The sequence below is a fragment of the Lytechinus variegatus genome, chromosome 7 (genome assembly GCF_018143015.1).
Source record: "Lytechinus variegatus isolate NC3 chromosome 7, Lvar_3.0, whole genome shotgun sequence".
NCBI classification, from domain to species: domain Eukaryota; kingdom Metazoa; phylum Echinodermata; class Echinoidea; order Temnopleuroida; family Toxopneustidae; genus Lytechinus; species Lytechinus variegatus.
In genome coordinates, this window is record NC_054746.1 from 24,673,952 (window position 1) to 24,700,411 (window position 26,460).

Genomic DNA, 26,460 nt, shown 5'->3' on the forward strand with positions numbered 1-26,460 from the left:
TAACAGAAATACTCAGCTGAGAAAGAAAGAAAGAAATAAAGAATGGAAGGAAGAGAGAAACGAAGTCAAGGTAGAAAGAAAAATGAAGAGCGGAAAGAAGTAAGAAAAATGAAGAACGGAAGGAAGGAAGAAACATAAAAAAGGAAATAAGAAAAAAAAGAGACAAAGATTTTTGATCAAATTAAGGATGTGTATGAAAAGAAAAAAAGTACAAGAGATGTGGGGATAGTGTGGGATTCTGGGCCTTAAATGAAATCATTCCCACGTAATGATGTAGGCAATATGATGATCATGTCGGACACGCTTCAATTTTTTTTCATCGAAATTCCTTACTCTCACTTATTAACATGATATTTTGTAATTATGTGAAGCTTGTTTGCAAGCCTCGCATGTATAAGTATAATAATTATCATTTTTTGTCAATATGAGGAATATAGCCTAAAATACCCGACACAAAGGGCTGACGAAGCGAAAACTTTCCACAAACAAAGTAAATTTTCGTGATTGTGGACGAAGAAAGTTTTCTCATAAAATACCGAAAATAGCTGTTTTGACTAAGGAAAAAACACAGAATTTTTAAACTGAAATGAGGTGAACCCGACCATTAATGGTACTTCGAATTTGAACGTTTATAACAGAAATACTCAGCTGAGAAAGAAAGAAAGAAATAAAGAATGGAAGGAAGAGAGAAACGAAGTCAAGGTAGAAAGAAAGAAAAATGAAGAGCGGAAAGAAGTAAGAAAAATGAAGAACGGAAGGAAGGAAGAAACATAAAAAAGGAAATAAGAAAAAAAAAGAGACAAAGATTTTTGATCAAATTAAGGATGTGTATGAAAAGAAAAAAAGTACAAGAGATGTGGGGATAGTGTGGGATTCTGGGCCTTAAATGAAATCATTCCCACGTAATGATGTAGGCAATATGATGATCATGTCGGACACGCTTCATTTTTTTTTCATCGAAATTCCTTACTCTCACTTATTAACATGATATTTTTTTATTATGTGAAGCTTGTTTGCAAGCCTCGCATGTATAAGTATAATAATTATCATTTTTTGTCAATATGAGGAATATAGCCTAAAATACCCGACACAAAGGGCTGACGAAGCGAAAACTTTCCACAAACAAAGTAAATTTTCGTGATTGTGGACGAAGAAAGTTTTCTCATAAAATACCGAAAATAGCTGTTTTGACTAAGGAAAAAACACAGAATTTTTAAACTGAAATGAGGTGAACCCGACCATTAATGGTACTTCGAATTTGAACGTTTATAACAGAAATACTCAGCTGAGAGAGAAAGAAAGAATGGAAGGAAGAGAGAAACGAAGTCAAGGTAGAAAGAAAGAAAAAATGAAGAGCGGAAAGAAGTAAGAAAAATGAAGAACGGAAGGAAGGAAGGAAGAAACATAAAAAAGGAAATAAGAAAAAAAAGAGACAAAGATTTTTGATCAAATTAAGGATGTGTATGAAAAGAAAAAAAAAGTACAAGAGATGTGGGGATAGTGTGGGATTCTGGGCCTTAAATGAAATCATTCCCACGTAATGATGTAGGCAATATGATGATCATGTCGGACACGCTTCATTTTTTTTCATCGAAATTCCTTACTCTCACTTATTAACATGATATTTTGTAATTATGTGAAGCTTGTTTGCAAGCCTCGCATGTATAAGTATAATAATTATCATTTTTTATCAATATGAGGAATATAGACTAAAATACCCGACACAAAGGACTGACGAAGCGAAAACTTTCCACAAACCAAGTAAATTTTCGTGATTGTGGACGAAGAAAGTTTTCTCATAAAATACCGAAAATAGCTGTTTTGACTAAGGAAAAAACACAGAATTTTTAAACTGACTCGCATACATGTTTTTTTTACGTGAAGTACACTTCTTAATGTCATATCACGAAGAATACAATGAAATCCATACACTCAGATTATATTGAAACTTTAACGACAGTTTTTTTAATGTAAAAATGTATATGCCCATCAATTAAGCTTCGAGCTCACTCGCATGACAGATTCTTCCCATGAAATTGGGAATTTATTTATTACCATTCACAATGCAATCAGGCGCGGTTTTAAGGGGGGGCTTTTTGGACTGAAGCCCCCCCCAAAAAAAAAAATCGACCACACAGGAAAAAAGATGTATATGTGGTCCCTATTTTCGTATATAATTAATACAGTATACCATTCATGTCGTCAAGTGCTCTAAAATCAAGTTTGTTTTTACTATTGAAATTCGATAATTTTCTCGCTCGGTCGCTAAACGCTCTCACAAAATATCATCTAAATGCAGAATACATTAATGCTCTCTTACGAAGTGCGAATATGGGAATCAATTATCTCCTGTAATATAGTAGACTTCCTTGCATTTTTTTAAATCAACATCCCTATATACTTTACCCACCACGAATATAACAATACTAAAGCCATAAAATTGAAGTTTTAACTCTCATTCCCTATATTTTTCTTAGAAAATAACTCTATCGCTATGTACTCTCCGATTGAGGCTAAACTTGTTTAAAACATAGTTTAGAGTCAGGAGTGTCGATCTATGTTTCCAATTAAGTCCAAAATTTTCGGTGCGGATAATGCAGATATTTGCAAGTGAAGCACATCGAAAAATTACAATTTCATATGTTTAATAGTATTTAAAGGTGAAGTTTGATGGTTTTATAGCACTTTTAGATATTTCTTCAATCACATTTTCAAATAGATTCATAAAGTTTTAATTTTGTAAAAATTATTGGGCAGGGCTAATCGATATGTTTACCGCATCACCAATATTTTCATGGCGATCGCCGATCATCGCCCCTTGCCCCGCCCCATGATAGAAGCAACATGCAGTATGATTCGGCTCTATTCTCTAGTACTCTAATTGTGTAGACTTGTGTTATACAGGGCAGCGTCATAAGGTCGTATTCTTTTGCAGTATGCATGTTGAATATCCCTTTCAGTAATTTAACGATGTTTTTGATGTACATTTATTTGGAAATTCATAAAGTGCTCAAAATGCAAGGTTTCACTTCAAAAAAATTCTCCCTGGTCACTACATTTGCTCGTAATATTTTCAAGAGGTGTCACTGACATTAAGATCCATCTCCTGCCATGTCCTATTATACCTTTTTACCTTCAAAATTTTGAGATTATTCTTTAAAAAAAACACCTTGAGAAAGTAACAGCTCAAAATCGTTTCCTGATATTAAGTCCTACCCTCCCCCTTGTCGTTAAAATGCACGTTGAAGATGAAAAATTCACAAGCATTTATAAAATGTGATTTTTTTTCGCTCGGTCGCTACCCATCTCGCATGATATTAGAAATATTTTTATGGGGGAGGGGGACTAGCGGCTTAGTCAGTATAACCCACAATAGGCTATCTTATTGTACTGAATAAGCCAACGTTTAGAACCGCGCCCAGTGGCGTAACTACGGGGGGCATGCCCCCCCCCCCAATCGGCTGGCAAAAAAAAAACGGGGAAAAGGAGAAAAAAGAGGGAGAAAGGAAAAGAAACGTAGTGGGGAAAGAAGAAATGATTGTTCATAATAATATGTTAAATTACATTATGTTATGTTATATCACAAAAAGCATTTTTTCATCACTTTATGAAACATTATTTGCTCAGGGCCTGTGTCACTGTTCGTGGTGCTCGCATAGACTGTTTAACGAGATCTATAGCCCTTTTGTACTAAAACCTCCCGTTCTGTACGCCAAATATATTTCCTCGAAATTCGAGTAGTTGTTTTATGTAGTGACATTTGCTTCTTTTCATGACCACTTAAAGTGATTGACCTAGTTTAAGGTCCTAATATAAAACATTTCCTGTCCGTGCTAACGTTCACATTAGTTGATTGGTGAGATGTCTGCTCTTCATAAATTCCTAAAATCAGTCCTTAAAATGTTAACTTTTCTGATCTCAATATTAAAAATTTTCAGCTCGCGCTTCGCGCTCGCATCATTTGGTAAGTGAAATACGGACAATCTTAGTGAATCCCTGCAAACAAGCCTCTTCAGGTCTGAATTTCCTAAATTTTCAGCTCGCGCTTCGCGCTCGCAGTATTTTTTATTAGTGAGATGAGTATGACTATGACAAAAAAAAATGTGCTTTGTGTTTAGATGTAATTCTAACAAAATCAGCAAAGGATAGCATTATAGCATTAGATGACTATGATGAGATATGTATACTCTTAATGCATTCCTAAAATACAGCCCTTAAAATATCCCTGTTTGGGGTCAATATACACAAAAATTTCAGGTCGCGCTCGCATTGTTTGTTTAGCGAGAGGTCCGTATCATGATTACAAATTGCTTATAATGTCCCTTTTTAGGTCTAAATATCACAAAATTTCAGCTCGCGCTTCGCGCTCGCATTATTTAATCAGTGAGATACATATTCGTTTAATGGCACTGCATGTCCTTAAAATGTCTCTATTAGGTCAGTATATACCTGGCAATTGAGCGCGCTTCTAAGTGACTCAAAATTTTTGCTGGTCCCCCCCCCACATGCCGTGACCCACGGTACGCCACTGACCGAGACTGAATGCAATGTTACAAGGAAAACATCGAATGCACTTCTTAAGATACAAAAATATTGAAATATCGGATTTTAATACGAAAATACGAAACTTTTCAAGGTTGCTCTCTACGCTCACTCGCATTTCCTCGTTTTCCGTTTACTTTATATAAAAAGTCTCGTCTTATCGCCTGTCTTTATATCTTTTGATTAAAAAAAAATAAGATGGTAACTTCGTATGCATAGGTTTTTTATTGTACAAACTGCCCTTTGGAAGTCTAATAATTCTGGAGATTCCGGAAGCTTCACCGGAACTGGTAAAGCACTTTATTGTTTCGACTCACAATGGATTACTTTATGAAGGCTTGCCGCATGGAGTAGATGCAGATCGGCAACACCTTGCCTTCAGGAGATATTGCTTTTCATCAAAATGTCATAACATTTATGACATACAATATAATATATATATATAGGTTACAGAACAAGGTATGATGTAATTGCTATATTTCAAGTTTTTACGCAAATAATTATTAAAAATGTGATATTTAGTGCAAGTTTGCCACCATGTGGGTGTACTGGGAATGCTGGATACATTAAATAAAAATCTAAACTTAACCCTATCCAGGCCAGGGGGGCTCTGAGCCCCCACCCCCCCCCCCCCTCAACGATTCGCGCAATATTTTCGCTGCGCGAATTTTCTTTTGACCGCGCCGTTCGCTGACTTTTTACTTTCAAGTCTTGCACCACTTTTGCGTTATCTGGGTACGCGGTTCTGGAATTACGCAACATTATGTAAGTGCATGTCAGACCAAAAATTGCTCAAAAACGTGATTTCGTGTACAAAGTCAATGCAAATTGTGTTTTCAACCAAAAATCATAAATCTACACTGTAAAAACTGTGGTGTTAAAACTGACACCAATTGGTGTTATTAGAGGACCACACCCTGAGGTGTTAAAATAACACCCCAGAGATTGAACATAACACCAAATATTGTTAATGTAACAACCATAGGTGTAAAACTAACACCACCAATTTAACACCGGTGTGAAATAACTGGTGTGGTCCTTATGTACACCACAGTTTTTAATGTGTATGATTATTTTTTGGTTTTCTGGTCCAAATGTATTTGCCGTTTATGATCTCAGAAGAGTCCCCAACAAATTTCAATGAAAAAACAATGAAAAACAAAAGGTCCAAAAACACAGAAATACATAAGAAATTGCAAAAAAACAATATTTACATAAGTAATTGATCTGATATCGCAATTTTTTCATGAACACTTGCTAAGAACACCACACAGCAAAAACTGTGGTGTTGACCGGTGTACATAAAGGACCACACCAGTTATTTAAACCGGTGTTAAATTGGTGGTGTTAGTTTACACCTATAGGTGTTATTACAACACCTATGGTTGTTACATTTACACTCTTTGGTGTTATGTTCAATCTCTAGGGTGTAATTTTAACACCTCAGGGTGTGGTCCTCTATTCACCAATTGGTGTCAGTTTTAACACCACAGTTTGTACAGTGCACAAAGAGTTTCCAAACCAAAGTGAGAACATTTGGAACTTAAGGAGTTAGAGGGAAAAGTGTGATTTCGCATAGTAATTACGCATAAATCAGCATATCACTTAATAGAAATTTGCATGAAATAAATTACTAAATAATTTTGTAGATTATGTCCCAGACGACCTGCGTGCCAATTTTCGGCGCGATCGCGCGGCCAACGGAGATTCTTCTGAGATCATAAACAGCATAAATTAAATACAAATATATATAAATTGATATATACATAAATATATATATAGACAGATATATATATGTGTGTAAAGTTATACATGTACAACAGCTTTTGGCAACTCTTTTTATTTAAATATTGTAAAGAAATGGATGAAGAGAACAATGGTAGGCGTAGCTTAAATCAAGGTTCCCCAGAGCTATCTACCCTTTGGAAAAATTGGTGATGCCGAAAAAATGTCTCTGCCGGGAATCGAACCCGGGCCCCAGCTTTGAACGCCGGTGCCTTAACCACTAGACCACAGAGACAGGTTAGTGGCTAGGCCGAACCCAATCCGATTGACCGTCAGATAGACAGATTTTCGACACTATACCAATTATAATTTCCTTTGTCGGGTGAAGGTGAGTTTAGAACAATGACAAGCCGCCATGCCTCAGCTGGATCAAAGCTATTGCTTCGATATTTTTTCGGCATCACCAATTTTTCCAAAGGGTAGATAGCTCTGGGGAACCTTGATTTAAGCTACGCCTACCATTGTTCTCTCTCTCTCTCTCTCTCTCTCTATACAGTGCGTCCCAGAAAAAACGAAACTGAGATTTAGCGATCATTTATCATTACTTAATCATAGATAAAATAGACAAATGACCTACCAATTTAAAGCTTAGAATCTCCCCTTTCATCTGATATTACTTAGGTTATTTGTTATTCACGCATGAGTGAGCAAATACAATTTGAAGAAAGGATACCAAAAACTCATTTGGCGAGGAGTATCTGGGTTTTAAAAAGAAAACCACATTTTTTAAAAGTTCAATATCTCCTCTTTAATTTGATACCTAAATTACAGAAAATGGTCAAGACATAACAAAGTTCTGGTCATTTGAAATAAGGCTTGAATATCAATAATTTCATAAAATGAAGAGGTTCTCCAGGCTTGCTTTCAAACTTACTCAACACTCCGTTTTTGTTGACGATTAGTCATGCATTAAATCTTTTGTTCACCATGCGAAAGCTTCTGTGGGAAAGCGGTGAAAACACATTTATCTCATGAAATTATGGAAATACAAGCCTTATTTCAAATGACCAGAACTTTTTTATTTCTTGACCATTTTCTGTAATTGAGGTACTAAATTAAGGAGTAGATATCGAACTTTTCAGAAATGTGGTTTTCTTTTTGAAACCCAGATACCCCTCGCCAAATGAGTTTTTGGTATCCTTTATTCAAATTGTTTTTGCTCACTCATGCGTGAATAAGAAATAACCTAAGTAATATCAGATGAAAGAGGAGATTCTAAGCTTTAAATTGGTAGGTCATTTATCTATTCTATTTATGATTAAGTTATGATAAATGATCGCTAAATCTCGGTTTCGTTTATTCTGGGACGCACTGTATATATATATATATATGTATATGTATATATATATATATGTATATGTATATATATATATATATATATATGTATATATGTATATATATATATGTATATATATATATATATATATATATATATATATATATATATATATATATATATACATATTTATACATACATCATTACTATCACAAACAGTCATTCAGTCATTCACTAATTGACAAAACAGACTACGCATTTAAATGAGTGACAGAAAAGTATTTGTCCATTTGTACTGGAAATTATGAAGAATCTCGTTCTTTTATTGTGAAGTTAGTGAAGATTTTATATAGAGGCATGCTCCATAAAGTTTGATGCTTCACATTAATGTAATAAAGAAATGATATATGTTTTGTAGCTGAACTATGAAATAAAATATGTGTGAGACCTACAGGGATAATCTATCAGCCATTCGCGCGTATCAATGTTTTATTTAGTGCTGTAGTATTGAATTCGCATCAAATCAATTTCAAAACGGTAATCATTCTTGGTGAAGTTTTTGAATTGCTGCCCCCACGGTTTCTCTGCAACGTGAACTCATGCCATGTATATCATAATTATGTCCATGCAATTCAGCCTGCTCAAATGTGTACAAAGTTTAGCGTCGCTATACATAAACCTGTTTTATTACTAATAAGTGGGCAATATTTTGGAAAAATACAGCATTGCATCGCCCATCCCCCGTCCTTCCCACACTCTCCACGCCAAACTTTTACTATTGTGTATTATGGTTAGAGGTCATTCAAAATGGAGATTGACAAATATTTATTTTAAAAAAAACAGGGTTGTAGAAATTATAAAGTTTTATTAGCCAGATATAGTACAATGAACATCTTAAAAGAGTAGAGCAATTTTGTTCTTGAAAAGTAAATTAATTCTAACTGAAGATAATGGAAAGTTCTAAGTACTAAGAAATATGACCGATAAGGGATGTAATTCTCCCTTCAGGAATACTAAACAAAAATCAAAGGATTTACCCAAGATAATCATTAAACTTTTTTATTAGTTTGAAACCATAAAAATATAGTAGAATAAATGTAATAAGATTATGTTAATATATCAATTGCATCCGCAGCTGATGATCTAGTCATTCTGACTCTGGTGTTTTTACACTCTAAAAACAAATCAGTAAAAAATGACTATAGGTAATAGGGTCAGCTGGATGAAACTTATTCTTGTCATATTTGACTATTTTATAGTCGTATACTAGAACATAGTTATTTCTGACTAGAATATATGTCAGAATTGTGACAAGACATATCAGTTGCACCCAGCTGACTACTGCACTGTAAAAAATGAAGTGCTAATCTAGCAATTACAGTGCTAATCTAACAATTACAGTGCTAACCTAGCACTTACAGTGCTTGCATAGTGACTGCACTACGAGTGCTGATTTTCTAGTTGAAATTTGAACTAAACAATCAGCACTCGTAGCGCAGTCACTATACAAGCACTATAAGTGCTAAATTAGCAATTTTGTTTTTTACAGTGTGGTCTAGTCAATTTGACTGATTTGTTTTAAGTGTAGAATGTTGGAAAGCAGGCTTGGGCCGTTCATCGTCTTTGTGAAATGGGAAGTTTAAGAACCATCAACGTCTGGACGAATTCTGAATTGTAGAAACAAACAACATAATTACCAATCTTACCTGATATATATAAAATTGGATGTTTGAACCTTAAAATTTGACATGATTATGTGCGAGAAATATAAATGTAGAGCAAAATAAAATACTACATAGGTCACAGGTGATGTAAAATCTTTCGGACCTTGACCTCAATGGTGTAGGCATATTTTGCTAAACGAAAGAAAACGAAATTTAAAAATGAAAAGCAAAGAAAATATACTTTCAGACTCGAAAATGATCGTGAAAAGGGTAATTGAAGGGGAAATGGGATCTTAATAATCTATTGATTGGGTGTGGTCAATTTGGTTGTTGGAGGTGATAACTGGCTGTAATTGTATTTATTCTGTCGATGAATTCATACACCTAGTAACGTCTAAAAAATATTATGAAGTTTTTATGAAATTACACTGCGATGTCGAAATAAAGAGCAAAGAAAGCGGTCGTCAGTGCTTTTGCACTTCTATTGATCCCTTCATACTCAACTACATACCTTCATAGTTGACCAAACCGTCACCATTCTTGTCAGATTCATTGATCAATTGATCAGCTTTCTCTTTAGACATGCTGATACAAAACTCGCCCAAAGCCTCTCGCATCTCCGTAGCACTGAGCAAGAAAATGATCAATTATCATTTATTAAAACATTTTCCATTCTTAACAATCATTGTTATCATTATCAGCATCATCAAAACAGATAGCTTATGTGTATTGTGGAAAGTATAAAACGATTCAAGCATTACGCCTGCTTGACAACTAAAAACGTTTTCTACCCCCTTTTCCACAAAAAGTCACCTTTTTTTCCTTATGGTCGCTCGTCATCCCAACCCCCTTCCAATGACAATGACAATGATTTTATTTCTTGACAGCCCCTCCTGGGGGCATAGAATAAATATAACAACTTATAACAATGGCAATAATAGGCATAAGAAAAATACAAACGTAACAAAAAGATAAAGATAAAAAAAATAAAACATGATAATAAACATATGTACCATACAAGAGCAAATCCCATCCCCGGATCCGTGCAAGGTGAATACAGTTAACTGAGAGTGGGTATAGCTTGGTGGAGTTAGCTAAATTACAAGTACAGAAACTGAAGAAAATAATCAAGAAGGAAGAGGAAAGGGGGAATGGAAGAAGAAGGATCAAGGAAAGGGGGAAGAAGATTATAAATATTAATAAGTAGTAGTATTAGAAGGAGAAGAAGAAGAAGGAGGAGAAGAGTAGATGAAGAAGAAAAAGAAGAACTTTTACCATTTTCTCCCGCTACGCCAAGTCTGGTCCCCCTCAAAATTTCTACCCCTTCCCAAATCTGTCTAGCTCACCTGATACAACCGTTGCCATCTTTGTCAAGTGTTTTGAACCATCCTCGAATTGCATCTTCACTGTAATAGGATTCCGCTTGTGTTCTTGCCTTCATCATCAGGAACTCTTCAAAATCAATTTTTCCGTCCTCTAGTAGAAGAAAATATCAAAAGTTTCAATATGAATTTATGTTTTCCGGGTGTCCGTTCCACATCAAAAAAAATATACCAGGGGCAACAATACCTACTTGTCATTTTGAAAGCAGTCTAACACATTAGATTTCCTTTATATTTATCCGTTTTCTTATAGTTTTTATAGTGAACTACATGTCAATCTTATACAACTAGATAGGCAGAATCAGAAACAAGCATTATTTTGTATCATAATCATCAGTGGTGTAACTACGGGGGAGGGGGGACATGGGGGGCACGTGCCCCTCCCCCGAAAAAAAACGGGGAAATGAGAAAAAGAGGGAGAAAGGAAGAGAAAGGTAGTGGGGAAAGAAGATATTGTTCATTATGTTATATTACATTGTTATATTACATAAGAAGCCTTTTTCATAACTTAATGAAACATTATTTGCTCAGGGCCTATGTCTTTGTTTTTCCTGGTGCTCGCATAGACTATTTATCAAGATATATAATCATGTTGTACTAAAACCTCCCGTTTTCAAATCAATATACTGTACACCAAATATATTTCCTCGCTATTCGAGTTATTATTGTTTCAGTGTAGTGACATTTGCTTCTTTTTCATGACTAAAAGTGATCGCCCTATTTTAAGGTCTTCATGTAAAACATTTCATTTCATGTCCGTGCTAACGTTCGCATTAGTTGATTAGTGAGATATCTGCTCTTCATGACTTCCTAAAATCATTCCTTATAATGTCAATTTTTCTTATCTCAATATCAAAAATGTTTAGCTGGCGCTTCGCGCTCGCATCTTTGGTTAGTGAAATACGTACGGTCTTAGTGAATTCCTACAAACAAGCCTTAGAATACCTCATCAGTTCTGAATTTCCTAAAATTTCAGCTCGCAGTAATTAATTAGTGAGATGCGTATGATAATCATGATTACAATGGTTAAAAAAAGTGCTAAATGTGTTAAGATGTAATTCTAACAAAATCAGCAAAGGATGGCACTAGCATTAGATGACTATGCTGAGATATGTATACTCTTTAATGGATTTCTAAAATATAGTCCTTAAAATGACCCTGTTTTGGGTCAATATATACAAAAATTTCAGCTCGGGCTTCTCGCTCGCATTGTTTGTTTAGCTAGACAACTACGTATCATGATTACAAAAAAATGCTTATAATGTCCCTTTCTAGCTCTGAATATCAAAAATTTTCAGCTCGCGCTTCGCGCTCGCATTATTTAATCAGTGAGATACATATCAGTTTAATGGCACTGCATGTCCTTAAAATGTCTCAATTAGGTCAGTATACCTGTCAACTGAGCGCGCTTCTAAGTGACTCGAAATTTTGGCTGGTGCCCCCCCCATGGCGTGACCCACGGTACGCCACTGATAATCATAGTATGCATGTCAAAATTTTATGATCGTGAAGGGGTGTCTGTAAGAGTTACAGTTTCACTCATTGTTCAGTTTGCGATTCCTGATATAAATCTTCGTTATGGACTTACTGGTCGTATCGGCTTTTGTTACCATTTCTTTAATTTCCTCCTCAGTAAATTCACATCTACATTTTTCCAGCGCAGCACCCAACTCTTTGCTCGTAATAAAGCCATCACCATCACTGTCATAAAATGAAGAGAATGTCTTCTTGTAATCTACAAAAAAAAACAAACGATTTCTTAGTACACAGTATAAAGGGAAATTGGGACTTAAAGCCAAATTTCACTATGACGTCAAGTTTGCTTTCCTAAACGAAAGCCAGGGAAACATCCCAAAGAACTTTTGGCCAAAATCCAAAGAATAACGAAATTATGGTTCTATCAAGTTCTCATTTTGTGATGTCATATGCCGACAGTGGCGTAGACAGGTCCTTAGACCTGGGGGGATGATCCCTACTAGCTGGGTCATATATATATATATATATATATATAATATATATATATATATATATATATATATATATATATATATATATATATATATATATATATATTATATATATATTTATACATACACACACACACACATATATATATATATATATATATATATATATACATAATTAATATATAAATATAAAGAATGAAGGAGATAACGTACTCGATAAAAACAAAATATCATGGGCCAAAGCAGACGAGTTAAAGATAACAAAATAACACGATCTGCCTCATGGATTATCTCGTGTGTCTTTTAATCACTTTGCTTTCAGCAATAAACAGGGCATCCAGTAATAAACAAACTTCCTTGCACATTTTTCATGGCAGTAATCTTTTGTTTGATTAATGACAATGAGTAAAGATGATCATAAGAGAAATGTCATTTGTCGGATGTCTAGTTATCATCTTGGTCATGACAGTCCTGCTAAACATGATCTAGAATAACTAGTATTCCTTATTTTACTAGTATAGTAGTATACTCTTTTAAAAGTAGCGATATTGTTAATGATCAAACAAATGAATCAACAACTAAAGGAATAAACAAATAAACAGCCAAATAACTAAAAAATATCAATTACAATTATAGTAATAGGGGTAAAATAAAAAAAAGCTCAACATTATATTTCTTATCCACGTGCAGATATGCAGACACTAAAATGATAGCACACTCTGTTTAAAATTACCATGATTACAAAGGCTTGATTGAATTAAGTATGGAAATGAAATAAACCTCATCGGGTTGTCGGAAGTAAACTGTATAGATAATTTTTATCGCGTAAATGCGCGAGATGATTATGTTTTTTGTCAAAGGTCCGACAGTGAACACGCTGAGGGTCGAGTTAGGCTTGTTCTGTGATCTTAGACCATAAATTAATCTTATCCATGGATTGATTCAATCTGCCTTCGTGAATTAAGGCATGTCTATATATTGGATGATTCTACCTTCTTTGAAAAGCGCAAAGTACTCTGAAAAAATTAGTGAAATAGTTCACTCTTTAAGGAGTGAATATATGAAAGAGTGAATATTGAGTGAAAAAAACCTCGGATATCACTGAGGCCATCCAAAATTTGCACTTTCATTCCAAAATCATTCATTTACTAATTCGCTCCTTAGAGACTGAAAATTTTCACCTTTCCTTTGCAAAGTAGGGGTTGAGGACATGGCCAGCAGGGAAAAGGGTCAGTGTATGTGTATAGGTAATTTCTTATTCATTCGTTTGAACAGTGTTCATGTGTTATGAAAGCAATTGCTCTGAAAGGGAGTGATTAAGCGACTTTCTTAAATCTGTAATGAAATATTTTGAACTTATCTCCTTTGCAAATACATAATTATTATAAGGAAATGTACTTGGTGAAACTCTGAATAACGATCCTTAAATGTATATGACGACGCAAGACAGTTGTTATTACTTAAAACTTGCAAGTTGTAAATACATATAAGATGATTGACTCTGAATAAAAGTCCAATTTTGATCATGTTTGTCATTGCTGTACGTTATGATTATTACTGCTATTATTATTGATTGATTTTAACTAGCATTCATTGCTTTATTACTGTATAGTTTTGCTTCTTCCCCCACAGAAACCTGGGGGATGATTGTACACACCATCCCCCCCCCACCTAAAATTCTGGGGGGATGCATCCCCCCGCTATCTACGCCCCTGTGCCGACAGCGCCCTTATAATCATATAATTTGATTTTTTTTTATCCATCAGAATTCTCAGAAAATTAATTATTTGATTTTTCATTAATCATCAGACAAGTCAGTAAAACAAAACCAAACAATTGTCATCCGTCAATTACACGATAAACAAATGCTTATAACAGTATTCAATTTTTTTCCAAACAGAAAATATTCAAGGAATAGTCTCCCTAGCAAATATCTAATTTAAACTCGAGAAAAGTAATCCAAACTTCACGCTGTTAATAACCTCATACTCAAAACCAGATGGAAAAATAAGACAATTATGTTATCTAAAATATTTGCTTAATTTAAAAAAACTGAATATCACTATATGTTTTTTTTTAATTTTGTTACAAGTCATATTTCCATGTTCTTCTCATACTTCTCAAACAAGGATTGACCCCTCCCAGAATTTCAATTGCCATTTTCGTTCAAACTATAGTAATTCATAATTTTTTTCTTTGTCAAATCTGCAAAAATTGAAATATTGTGTTATTCATATAATAAAACCTAAAAGAAATGCAAAAGAAATAGTTATCATTTAAACCTTACTGCGTTGTGTAGACAACAATATCTCTTTTTATTCAAATCAACTTGTTGTTTGGGTGGACAACTCCATTAAATGTTATTTATTCCGTTTAGATTTTAATAAAGATATTTCAATTATTAAAACAATGCACGAGAGTAAACTGGTAAGCCAGATTGTACAAAGTGTTTTTACTCAATAAAAATGGGAATCTATTAGATAAGACATATGGGGTAGGTGCTCACATGTGACGTCACAGGGTCAAAATTTTAAAATTGTGAATATTTCATCTGATGGCTTATCGCCGGACCTCCATCATTGTGCTTTTCTATTTTTCTGTTTTATTTAAAAAGGACTTGATATCGGGCTGAACTCCCCCTTAAAGGAGATTTGTTAAACAACAGATAGACGTGTGACTAATGATTCATATTTGAACGTTCTATATTTGCTGTTGTATATTTTAGTCTGTCCTAATACCAGACAATTCGTCTCTTTGTTCACGTCAGTGTTGAAATCATGGCCCAAACCATCAAGGCCAAGCAGTTATATAAGAAAATGGTGATATCAAATCAAATATTTTTCATACTAAGAAAAATATAAATGCATGAGACTATAAGATATTTGATGTGCTGAAGATTTCTAATTCTATGAACCATAGGGAAGGAGGGGTGAGATGAGCCATTTTTTGCTTTAATGCATTTAGGACTGATATGATTCATAATCTTGTAGAAATAAGTACCTAACCTTAAAATTTAATTCTTGGGAAACATGTCTTACCTTTATGTAACTTTCTACCCCCACAATGAAAGGCACTGTAACCTTTGAAAAAAAAAATGTCAAACGGCTCAACTAGCTCCGCCAGAGGGGTACGTTGAGCCACAAAAACTATGTACAAAAGCTATATGGGACAAGAACCATATGACAATTTTGTTTAGTCTTTTCACTTTCTAGTTCTCTATAAACACTTTGGTCTATCATGGTTTTATGATTCGTATTTGAGTAGGCGAGTGAGCAACTGAGCACATGCACATGAAATTATCAAATCCATTTCAGCTAAATATTGATAGGAATAAATTCAGAAAAATAAACAATAACGCTTACAATGTCATAAAATCTGATATAATGTGAAAAAGTAAATGGCAGTTTAAAGAAAATTATTATCATTTTTGGTATCCAACCATAAAGTGTTCCTCAAAATAATAAGAGGAACTCGAGTCCCGTGCATTCGTCATTCGGCCAATCAGTGTGCTCAGATTTGTTTGCTCATTTGTTAGGAATTGTGACATTCATGGCTTTCCATAATTATGATTGAATCATTGGATCTGGGGCCTGTTGCAGAAAGAGTTGCGTTTAAACGCAAGTCAAAAAATCAAACGCAACTCCCAAATGCGCGCTGTTGATTGGTTGAAAATCAAGTTGCGCATGATTTTTAGAGTTGCAATCGATTGCAACTCTTTCTGCATCGGGCTCCAGTTTTGGATGAGGCCCAGACAGTAGGGAGTTTCCGCAATCACTTCACACACGCTTCTATAACGCAGAAAAGCCCTTCAATGATAAAACAGCCTTTGTCGAAAATCGATAAATCAAAACAGAAGTGTCGTCCTGGGTAGCGTTTCATGAAAGGATTCGTCGGACGTTTTATCTGACAAGTACCAAACCGACAGTTACCATAGTAACATTGCCCCTCGGTCAATCAGAATCAAGGAAAGATGTAAGACCTGACAACTTGTCGGACAAAAATGTTGATAAAACGCTCCCCAGGACTATCTGGACAAATGACATTTTCTGAAATTTTTCGTCCGGTCCGAATCTTCGGACGATCTGCTGTCTCGATCCTTTTAATTTCGAAAAAAAAACTCTCAGCTGTCCATTGTGATTTGACTTGAATGTCAAGGGAATAATTGGTGCGTTGTAGAAAGCGTCTTCGAAGTGATTGCGAAAATATGCTATTATTTTTTGCTCATCGACGTATGGAGGATTCAAGTCAGAGTAAATGTATTCATGCCCGTTTAAATAACAAAGGCAGTTGGGAGGTCTTTGTCGAAAATTGGTGAACCGCAACAGCCAGTTTCGTCCTAAGCTACTTTCGGTGCTGAGGAAAAATTGTAATTATGTCTTTCCTCCAGAACTGCCGTTTTGATATTCATCAATTTTCGAGAAAGACTTCTTTTGTTTTGCTTTGTCATGCTGGACATTTGACAACATACTTTCAAATGTTACTTACTTTCAATTTCTTCGGCTGTAAAAAGAGAAGACGCCTGCATTGGAGCAAGAAGAAATATAAAACGAAATGAAATAATTTAATTTTCATGTATTTCTACAAATGCAGACTCTCTATGATAAAATATTGAACATTTTCAAGATATTCCAGAAGGTAAAAGCGGGTTCAAGAGAAATGTTGATGGTGTATATTGACTCCGATTATCTCGCAGAGCAAGACCGACCAGACTGAAACATGCTAATCAAGCTTGATGGTGGAAGGTCAGTAACCTTCGGAAATGGAAACTGAGCACGCAACCAGAAAATAAATATTCGCCTTAAATATTTATGCGTGTTTAGTTTTATCGGGGAATACTCATTTGCAATTTCCGGCTCTCACAAGGTGGTGTAGGAGGGAGAGAAGGGGGGGGGGGTAAATAAGGCCCCCTTTTTCAGAATTCCAATCATATCTTTTTAATACATAGTGTAGAATCGTGATATGCCTAAAAGCAGATCGTCACTAGACTTATACATTACCCAATAGAAATATGAGGACTAATCATTCTCATTTGCATATTAATGAACGTCAGGGGTCTTACTTGCCCCATCTAAATGAGGCCGGCCCTTGGTTAAGAAACTATTTTGTGTTGCTATATTCAAAGTAAAAATGGTTCAGTTGGTTTGATATACAGTCACTGAACATTTACTAGTATATCAGAGGATCAATATTCAATTATTTTCCTAAATGCCCCATTTAAAGATTTATTTATGAATCCTACCCAATATCATTGATTGGGGCCTTATTTACCAAGGGCCTCAATTACTCCACTCTACATATTTATCTGAAGATGTGCAGATTGTGGTAAATTGCCAATAGTCTACCGTAAACTCGTCCACTTACCAAATAGTCTTCCATTCCGTCCATCAACATTTCGTCTAACAACCATTTGGTCTAATCATCACTTCGTCTTATCACCATTTCGCCTATGACCACTTCGTTGGGCTAGGCCTATAAGATTTTATTTTCAATCATTTTGCACAATACACTTAGTCGAATTTTTTCAATTCAATTCAATTCAATTCTTTTATTTCATTTCCATTCAAAACATAATACAAAGTAATATAAAACAATACAATACAAAACAATACAAAACAATACAAAAATACAATACAAAACAATACAATAAAACAATACTTAGTCGAATTGGATCAAATAAAATGGTGTATGAACTAAATGGCTATTGGACCAACTGGTGATTAGACGAAATGGTGATTGGACGAAATGGCAATTAGACCGTGTGGATAGTGGACGAACTGATGCTAGACCAAATGATAGTAGACGAGTTGACAATCGGACGGATTGGCAATAGACGAATTAGAAATAAATCCAGATTGCAGTTAAAATCTCAAGTTGACGACAAGGGTTCTGTTGTACAAAAGCAGGGGCGGTTAGGAAGGGTATAAAAGAAACTCAGACACAATTTTGAAAATCTATCGGAATACAAATAGTCCAGTCAATCTAGCCAAAATAGGGGGGTGACCCGCCACTAATTGCAACACTTGATTTTCCACTGCAATGCATTCCAGGAAGGTCCCCTTAACAACATACTAAAAGTCCCAAAAAATCCAAGCAGTGGAAATTTACGAAAATTGCATATTATGCAAATTAGCCACAAAAAGTTAGAAAAATAAGGAAAATAGTCCAAAGATTTGAAATTAAGTGTCCTAAACAATTTAATTTGAGCGAAAAGTAATGACAAATAACTGTATTCAATGATTTTATTCCAAAGCGCCAATAAATCTAACTAATTTGCATATTATGCAAATAAGCATCCTGACATGGAAAAATGAAAACATTTCATTTATGTAGACATTTATAAGCTACAGTCACTAAGCATGAGAATTCATCCCAATGCCTGAAAATTAATTTGCATATTATGCAAATTAATATTAAAATTAAAAAGAGAAAATAAGGAAAATAATCCAAAGATTATAAATTTGATATCAAAAGCAAGTAATTTGAACAAAATTTCATGATGAATAAATAAGTACAATGTTTTTATTTTAAAAAGCTAGCAAATCTGCCTCATTTACATATTATGCAAATAAGTATCCATATATGGAAAATGTCAAGAAATTTTGATTTTCTCACATTGACTGTTGTTCAAATCAATATGCTGCTATCACTAAGCATGCATATTTATCCTGATATAATTTGTATTTAAGGGAAAATACTGGAAATGTGTTCTTCACGTCCTAAACCCATGTTGTTAGTCTGACAAGATGATGGGATTGGCAAGAACAAAGCACAGTATTTGAAATTGGTGAGTAGTTTGTTAGAGCTGACAACCCTTTCTTATATGGATGGGAACGACAGAAGGGAGGCAAAGAAAAGCAAACTTATGGCAGGTGAGATCTGATGAGTAGTCTCATTAAGAAGTGTAGCAGAGATTCCATCTGGCCTAGTAGCTTCATGCAGGTTGTTTTCTTTAACAATTTCTTCAGTAGTTTGGCTACACCCGCTTGACTAAAAAACATGTTTTCCGGCCATGTCTGGGTCAGAACAGGGTTCCAGGACTTGCAGAGCAGCGACATCATCATCATGATCAGTGGTAAATTCTGATACTAAAAATGTTATCTTCCAATGTTGTCATAGCGCATGATATTAACGGCTTCCAACATGTTGGTTGTTACAGCCTGGATCATTGCCAATCCGGTCAACAAATTGTGTATTATAGGCTTGTCTACAAACCATTCTATGGTCCTCTTTAATGCATTGTAGCAATTCTGAGCTTCACCTTACTGATGCTTTAGGAGCTCAACATGCGCAAGCCTTCCTATAAAACGTTTCTTCCGACACAACTTATGTCCAGTGTCTCATTGAGGCAATTTGTGTCGGAAGAAGACATGGGTAATGGTTTGATTTTTGTCAAAGTCCTCTTGATTGACATTCAATCTCCTATAGGCTATATGCTCGACTTGTCGGATTTGAGTGCAGAGAGTTGTATGATTGTCCAAAGTACAACTGCATGACATTGTGAAAGTCAGCATTCCTCTAGAATGCATCCTTAGTCGTACCATAATCTCTGAAACGTTTATTTCTCTGTATACCCTCACAGTATACCAATTAGTAACACAAAGTGGCTAACAAATCCTGGAATGGGTACACACAGTTTAATCAATGTTGGATGGTATTTGATGGTGATGTTAAGGGTGTTCCGCTATGTTGTGTCCTCTTGTTGGAAAGGCAATAATCTGGCTGTTAACGTCTACTTGGTTGTTCATTGTCTCACTGAGGAATTTCCATTTGCCATAAATAACAGGAAATTGATATTATTTGCATACGATTTGCTTAGAAACTATAGCCATAATATTTGTAGATAGTTGCCATCCTTAGGAGATTCATCAAAAAGGAAAGAACAGAAAATGGATGCTTCATCCTGAAGCGGCACTGGATTCAGCAAGAACGTCTACTCGTGATTCCTGTATCTGGGAAGATGTCTATATACACTTTAAGCATTTATCATGACTTTATGAATGGCTTTCATGTCGCTCGTATGGGCAAATGCTTATTGGTACTCTTATAAACCATGCCAAGAGATCTCGTGAGCAAGTACTCATATTCACCAACAAGACAAGTGGTGTGCTACAAGGACCAAATATTCGAAGCTAACGAACTTTTATTAGTACTGGGTGTGACATATTGTGCTGATCACTTGACAATCAAGGAGCATGCTAGCGTGGACTATACTAGCAAGAAACGCAAAGACTCTACATAGACTCTACCAAGTCAAGGAGAGAGCAAGACTTGGATGGAAATATGAAGCATTCAAACAGTGGGACCCATGACGAACTGACTCCTCATTGCACAATATGAGTGGGGTATCTGCCACGGTGGTAACTGCTATGAAAAAAAGTTAATATCAACCAAACAAGAAGCATAGGGATGGTCATCATGGTTACACTAAATCTACGTGGAATTTTAGAGGAAAATATCACAAGTTTCCTTGATTATTTATAACATGCCGGATGCTTATTTGCATAAAATTTACATTCCACTTTGGATATTAAGCTGATAATTAATGTACTAGGCATTCTTAGTAATCATATCTTATTGATCTAGATCTACAGAGTTGAGACCTTTGAAGGACCAAAAATTGGCAAGGTCTTATACAGCAGTCTCAAAGATCACTGAAATTTGCCATCTCTGTGGAATGGCTCAGAAAGACCCCTTAAAGAACTCTGAAAGACACCTGTCCTATAAAAATCTTTCAAAGGTCTTTCAGATATGTTTATGCATCAAGTTAAGTGATCTTTCAGAATTCTTTCCATAGACTTTGCCTGGTCTTTCATTTATCTTTCAATGATCTTTCAATGATCTCTCATGAGTCTTACAGTAATCTCGGTTGCTTTTTCATACAATGATGCTCATAATTATATATGCAAATGATATAGATTTATTTACAATTTTTCTTATTTGAAGAATTATTAAATTTGTAAAGATTATCATGAGCTTCCGTTCAATCTATATTGTTTTCCGCACTTGATTTCCAAATTTTTGATTATTTTCCTTATATGCAAATTGTTAGGCTTATTTGCATAAAATGCAAATTTGTGATTTTCCTATGCTTGTCTATTTAATGACTTTTAATATGGTGTTAACTTCCTGTAAGGCATTGCCATATTCAAATTTCAATAGATAAGGTACTTGCAATTTTCACCAGTGTGTTTTCTTGAATATTTATTACATTTTAGATTAATATACTTATTTGCATAATATGCAAATGACACTACGGACACTAAGCTTAATATAAATGTATTGAACGTCCTTAGTGATAGCAGCATGTCAATTACAACAATATTGAGGTTTTCAAGCAGTCAATGAGAGAAAATCACAATATCTTGACATTTTTGTCCATATAAGGATGCTTATTTGCATATTATGCAAATGAGGTAGATTTTTTTGCACTTTTGATTAAAAACATTGATTATAGTTATTCATCATGAATTTTCGCTCAAATAAAATTGTTTTGGACCCTTAATTTGTAACTTTTAGACTATTTTCCTTATTTTTCTAACTTTTTATGGCTAATTTGCATAATATGCAAATTTCATAAATTTACACTGCTTGGATTTTTTGGGACTTTTAGTATGTTGTTCAGGGGATCTTCCTGGAAAGCATTGCAGTGGAATATCCAGTGTTGCAATTAGTGGTGGGTCAAACCCTATATTGACTAGACTAAAAGGCACTCCTACAATCACTGACGGTGCACTATCAACGTGGGATTGATATCCCATGTGGCGTGCCGATGTTAACCCTTCGGAGCCAACTGGCTTCTGCAGAAGCAAAATATAAGTATTTACTGTTTTTGTCTCTAGAAGTATCGGTAGTGATCAATTTCTTTTGCAAATTTCAAACAAGTTATGAACAAAGAGTAAAACCATTGTGATATTTTCATGACAAAATACCAAAGAATCGTGAAGACAAGACATAAAATTTGTAAACTATACTGATAGAATTGACTAATTTCAGCATCTTCCGACAACTTGAGCCATTAGAACTCACTCATTATGGAAGTATGACATAATTTGTACAGTAATTTATGTGTGCTCTTGCGTGAATCTGAGATAATTAACTTTAAATATTACTTGAATTATGATTCTTTCTGTTCGCTGATACACATTTTGCCCACAAAATGTACTGATGCATCATTATACCCCCATTACACCAACGCTACGTCCATGCAGTTCTCGCTACGTCAAAGAAAAATTGCCATGACGCGGTGAGAACTGCTGCAGCGTACTGAGAGCGTAGAGAGAATTGTTATTGACGTGGCAAAGTCTGCATGATCTCCGAAAACAAATTTTGCGCTACGTGCACTTTGAACATGTCCAAAGTCTGCGTAGCGGAAGCGCCGTCTAAACCGAGCGTAGTAATGACGCAGTAAAGACCTACCAACAGCTTCATAGACGTAGCGGACACCGAAAGAACGCGGCAACAACTCTGTCCATGTCTACTGTACTGCCACTACGCGGCCACCACGTAAACTCGGTTGGCTCTATACGTCCAAATAGACGAAGGGACAGAAAGTCGCGCAATCTGCTGGATGTAGTCGGAACGTAGCGGGAACCGTTTCGACGCAGCATGGACCGGCTCTGCGCGCAGAATGAACTTTGTGGGCACACTACACACGCAGCATAAACGTCACATTAACGTGATGCGGACGTAGCACGCACGTGACAATTTCACATCCTTCGAGAAATTCAAACAAAGTTGGCGCCACGTCCCAGGGTTTCTTCTGAACTTCGAGAACGTAGCGGGAACTTCGTCTGGTGTAAAGGGTGTATTAAGAACTAGACAAGACAAGTGGAATCTGACTTTATCTTGTTGCTCCTGAAAAAAAAAGGTTCCTATTATATTGACACATCTGAATGTCATTGTTGAGACATCTGTTTTATCTTGTCGCCGCGGCTCATCACATGGGGTTAAAGCAGGCTGTATACATTCCTATCCTTTCTACATGTTCTCAAAACACATTCCTGATATAAGCTGCCGTTATTGAATATCCTATGGTAACTATGGAAGCAATGCTCATCATTCAGTCAAAGACTAGTATTCCATGAAAGATACCATTGGATGGTAAAGTTATCATAATGGTTATCATGATATAGGACACTGAAAGAACCAGCATTGATAATAAAAAGTGGGTGTATAGAACGTCCCTCGATCGTAGAATAAATTGGGATGCGATGCAGAAACAGTGTCATAATGGTGCATCCCATAATGCACTGTAGCGCACCTAAGAGGGGGACAGGAGACGTATCCCTGCACCCCCCCCCCTGACGAGTCGCAACTGATCCATGGGGTGTGCACCCCCCCCCCCCTTGAGAAGCTAAATTAATAATTTCTAATGTAAAAATGCAATGAAAACAGTTTTGTGCCTTTCTCTTTTGAACCTGAAGACTATTTTTTTGCTTGTCCAAATTTTCGCGGACGAAAAATTTGCCCCCCCCCCTTTAGAAAATCATAGGTACGCCAGTGCCATGATGGACCTATTACAAAGGTCCAATGATAATATCAAGGAGAGGTAGGCCTATATTTTGTCAAAATGGAATGGGCACCTATTCATTGTGACAGATCAAAGTGATAAACAAGTTGAACCCGTAACACTTTATCACCGAACAACACCGTTTATCGAGAGAAAACAAAGTTTACCGAGAGAAAACTATGTTTATTACTTGACAAAATATGCATGGATAAAACTCTGTTATTTCGCTCGAAAAACAGCGTTTTCGGCGATAGAAACCGTATTTCGCGATAAACATTGTATTTAGCGATAAACTATAGACAAATATGAAAAAATATTATTCAGATGACAATGACAGCCACAGCTAAGTGATTCATTAAAGGACAAGTCCACCCCAACAAAAACTTGATTTGAATAAAAAGAGAAAAATTCAAAAAGCATAACACTGAAAATTTCATTAAAATCGGATGTAAAATAAGAAAGTTATGACATTTCAAAATTTCGCCTCATTTCACAAAATCAGTTATATGAAGGAGCCAGCTACATCCAAATGAGAGAGTCGATGATGTCATTCACTCACTATTTCTTTTGTTTTTTATTGTTTGATATATGAAATATTTTTATTTTCTCATCATTGTCATGTGAAATGAAGTTTCATTCCTCCCTGAACACATGGAATTCCATTATTTTAACATTTTGTGCTTCAGGCAAGGAGGTCCTAATCGTCAAATTCGTAAAAATTGAAATATTGTATAATTCAAACAATAAAAAACAAAAGAAATAGTGAGTGACATCATCAACTTTCTCATTTGGATGTAACTGGCTAGTTCATATAACTATTTTGTTAAAAATAAGCGAAACTTTAATGTCATAACTTTCTTAATTTACATCAGATTTTGATGAAATCTTCAGCATTGTGCTTGTCTGTTTTTTCTCTTTTGATTCAAATCAACATTTTTCTGAGGTGGACTTGACCTTTAACTACCCGATGAATGTCCAGTTTGTATATAGGTAGAAAGAACAAAATGTCTACTATAGACCTGCTATAGACTATGAAAAAAAAAATTGAAGATAAAGTCATTTTTGCATCCGAGTATAATATCCGACCTGCATGAAACATTGCATCGTAAGCAATGCAGGCGAGGAAAATACGTTTTGAATTATGATTCCAACTTGGTGAACTTACCATTTTGATAGACTGATTTTACTCTGTAAACTTAAAGACCAAATCTGTCTGGACCTGTAGGCTGTCTCCTAGACTTGTGACAAGGGTGTGGTGCGCGGAAGGAGTTTTAATGAGTGAAGTCGATGCGTGTCGAAATAAATGTTGTGCAGCGACGCATATATCGACCAGTACAAAATGTATATATTCGCCAGAAAATAATGTAGTCTAAATAATAGATATCTTTCCGTTGAAAGTATGCTCTAGGATAATGACGAAGTGGATTAGCATTCACCTCAATGGGATTAGTTAAGGCAAAGGGATACAGCATTAAGAGTTAAAAGGATCAACATTTTATCAAGGAGAGGTATAGGCCTAATCAGACACTCCTTTCTTATAAAAAGGAAAAAATCTGCACAGAGCACTCTCACTGTTGATTAATGCGATATATTACTACGCCACACGAGATGACCACTGAAGTGTTGATGACCATGGGACCGATTGCACGAAAGGGTCTTTGCAAGGATAATCTTCCGTGTCGCCCATTTACTACGTGTCATGTGAAACGCATATCAAATAACCTGCAAATATATTTTATTCGTCCGTTAGAGTAAACAAAATGTTTGTCTATAAAATTATGTGACATCGCATGAAATTGGGAAAAAATGATTTAAAAGCTGACTAACGAATTTTATTTGTTTATCCTAAATTTCAGAAATATCCCGCATACACGGTACACCGCATCATAAAAGACACGAAAGACGGTCCCTGGACAGACCCTTTCATGCAATCGGCGCCTGCATTGTCCAAAAAAATAAAATTCAACTATGCAATTCGCTTGGTTAATTTGAGATCATTAAAGTGCTAGCGGCAAACTTATTGGTGTGTCTGCTGACCATAATCTGCTCATAATATTTGATCGGAGAATTGTTCATATGCCCGCCCCCATGGCGCCACCTGATGGGCACTGTTGCATAAAACATGAGAAAACTCTGGATATTTCTCACCACACACGCTACAATCAGTCAACTAAAATTGAACATATAATACCTCACTCGAAGAGTAGGGGAAGGCGGGGTAAGTTGAGCATAGGGGCAAGTTGAGCCACCACCCCCAGGCTAATAATGAATGAGTCAGACGTTGTGGTGATGTCACGTATTGATGACCCATTGTATATCCCTTAACCCCACCACA

General features: G+C 35.4%; 1 protein-coding gene across 2 annotated transcripts; it reads right to left on the reverse strand.

Annotated features, from left to right (window-relative positions):
* Positions 1–7,882: 7,882 nt before the first annotated feature.
* Positions 7,883–25,464, reverse strand: LOC121418823 (calmodulin-A-like). Of its 2 annotated transcripts, XM_041612993.1 has the most exons (6): positions 25,291–25,464; positions 17,102–17,135; positions 12,238–12,384; positions 10,614–10,743; positions 9,779–9,894; positions 7,883–9,270 (listed from the first exon to the last, which is right to left on the reverse strand). In XM_041612993.1, exons 1-6 carry the CDS (start codon positions 25,291–25,293, stop codon positions 9,218–9,220), a joined length of 483 nt encoding a protein of 160 aa, XP_041468927.1. In that variant the 5' UTR covers positions 25,294–25,464; the 3' UTR covers positions 7,883–9,217. The 2 variants fall into 2 exon arrangements, with proteins under 2 accessions (XP_041468927.1, XP_041468928.1); XM_041612994.1 differs by lacking the exon at positions 12,238–12,384 and having other exon boundaries at positions 25,291–25,461.
* Between the last annotated feature and the right edge of the window lie 996 nt (positions 25,465–26,460).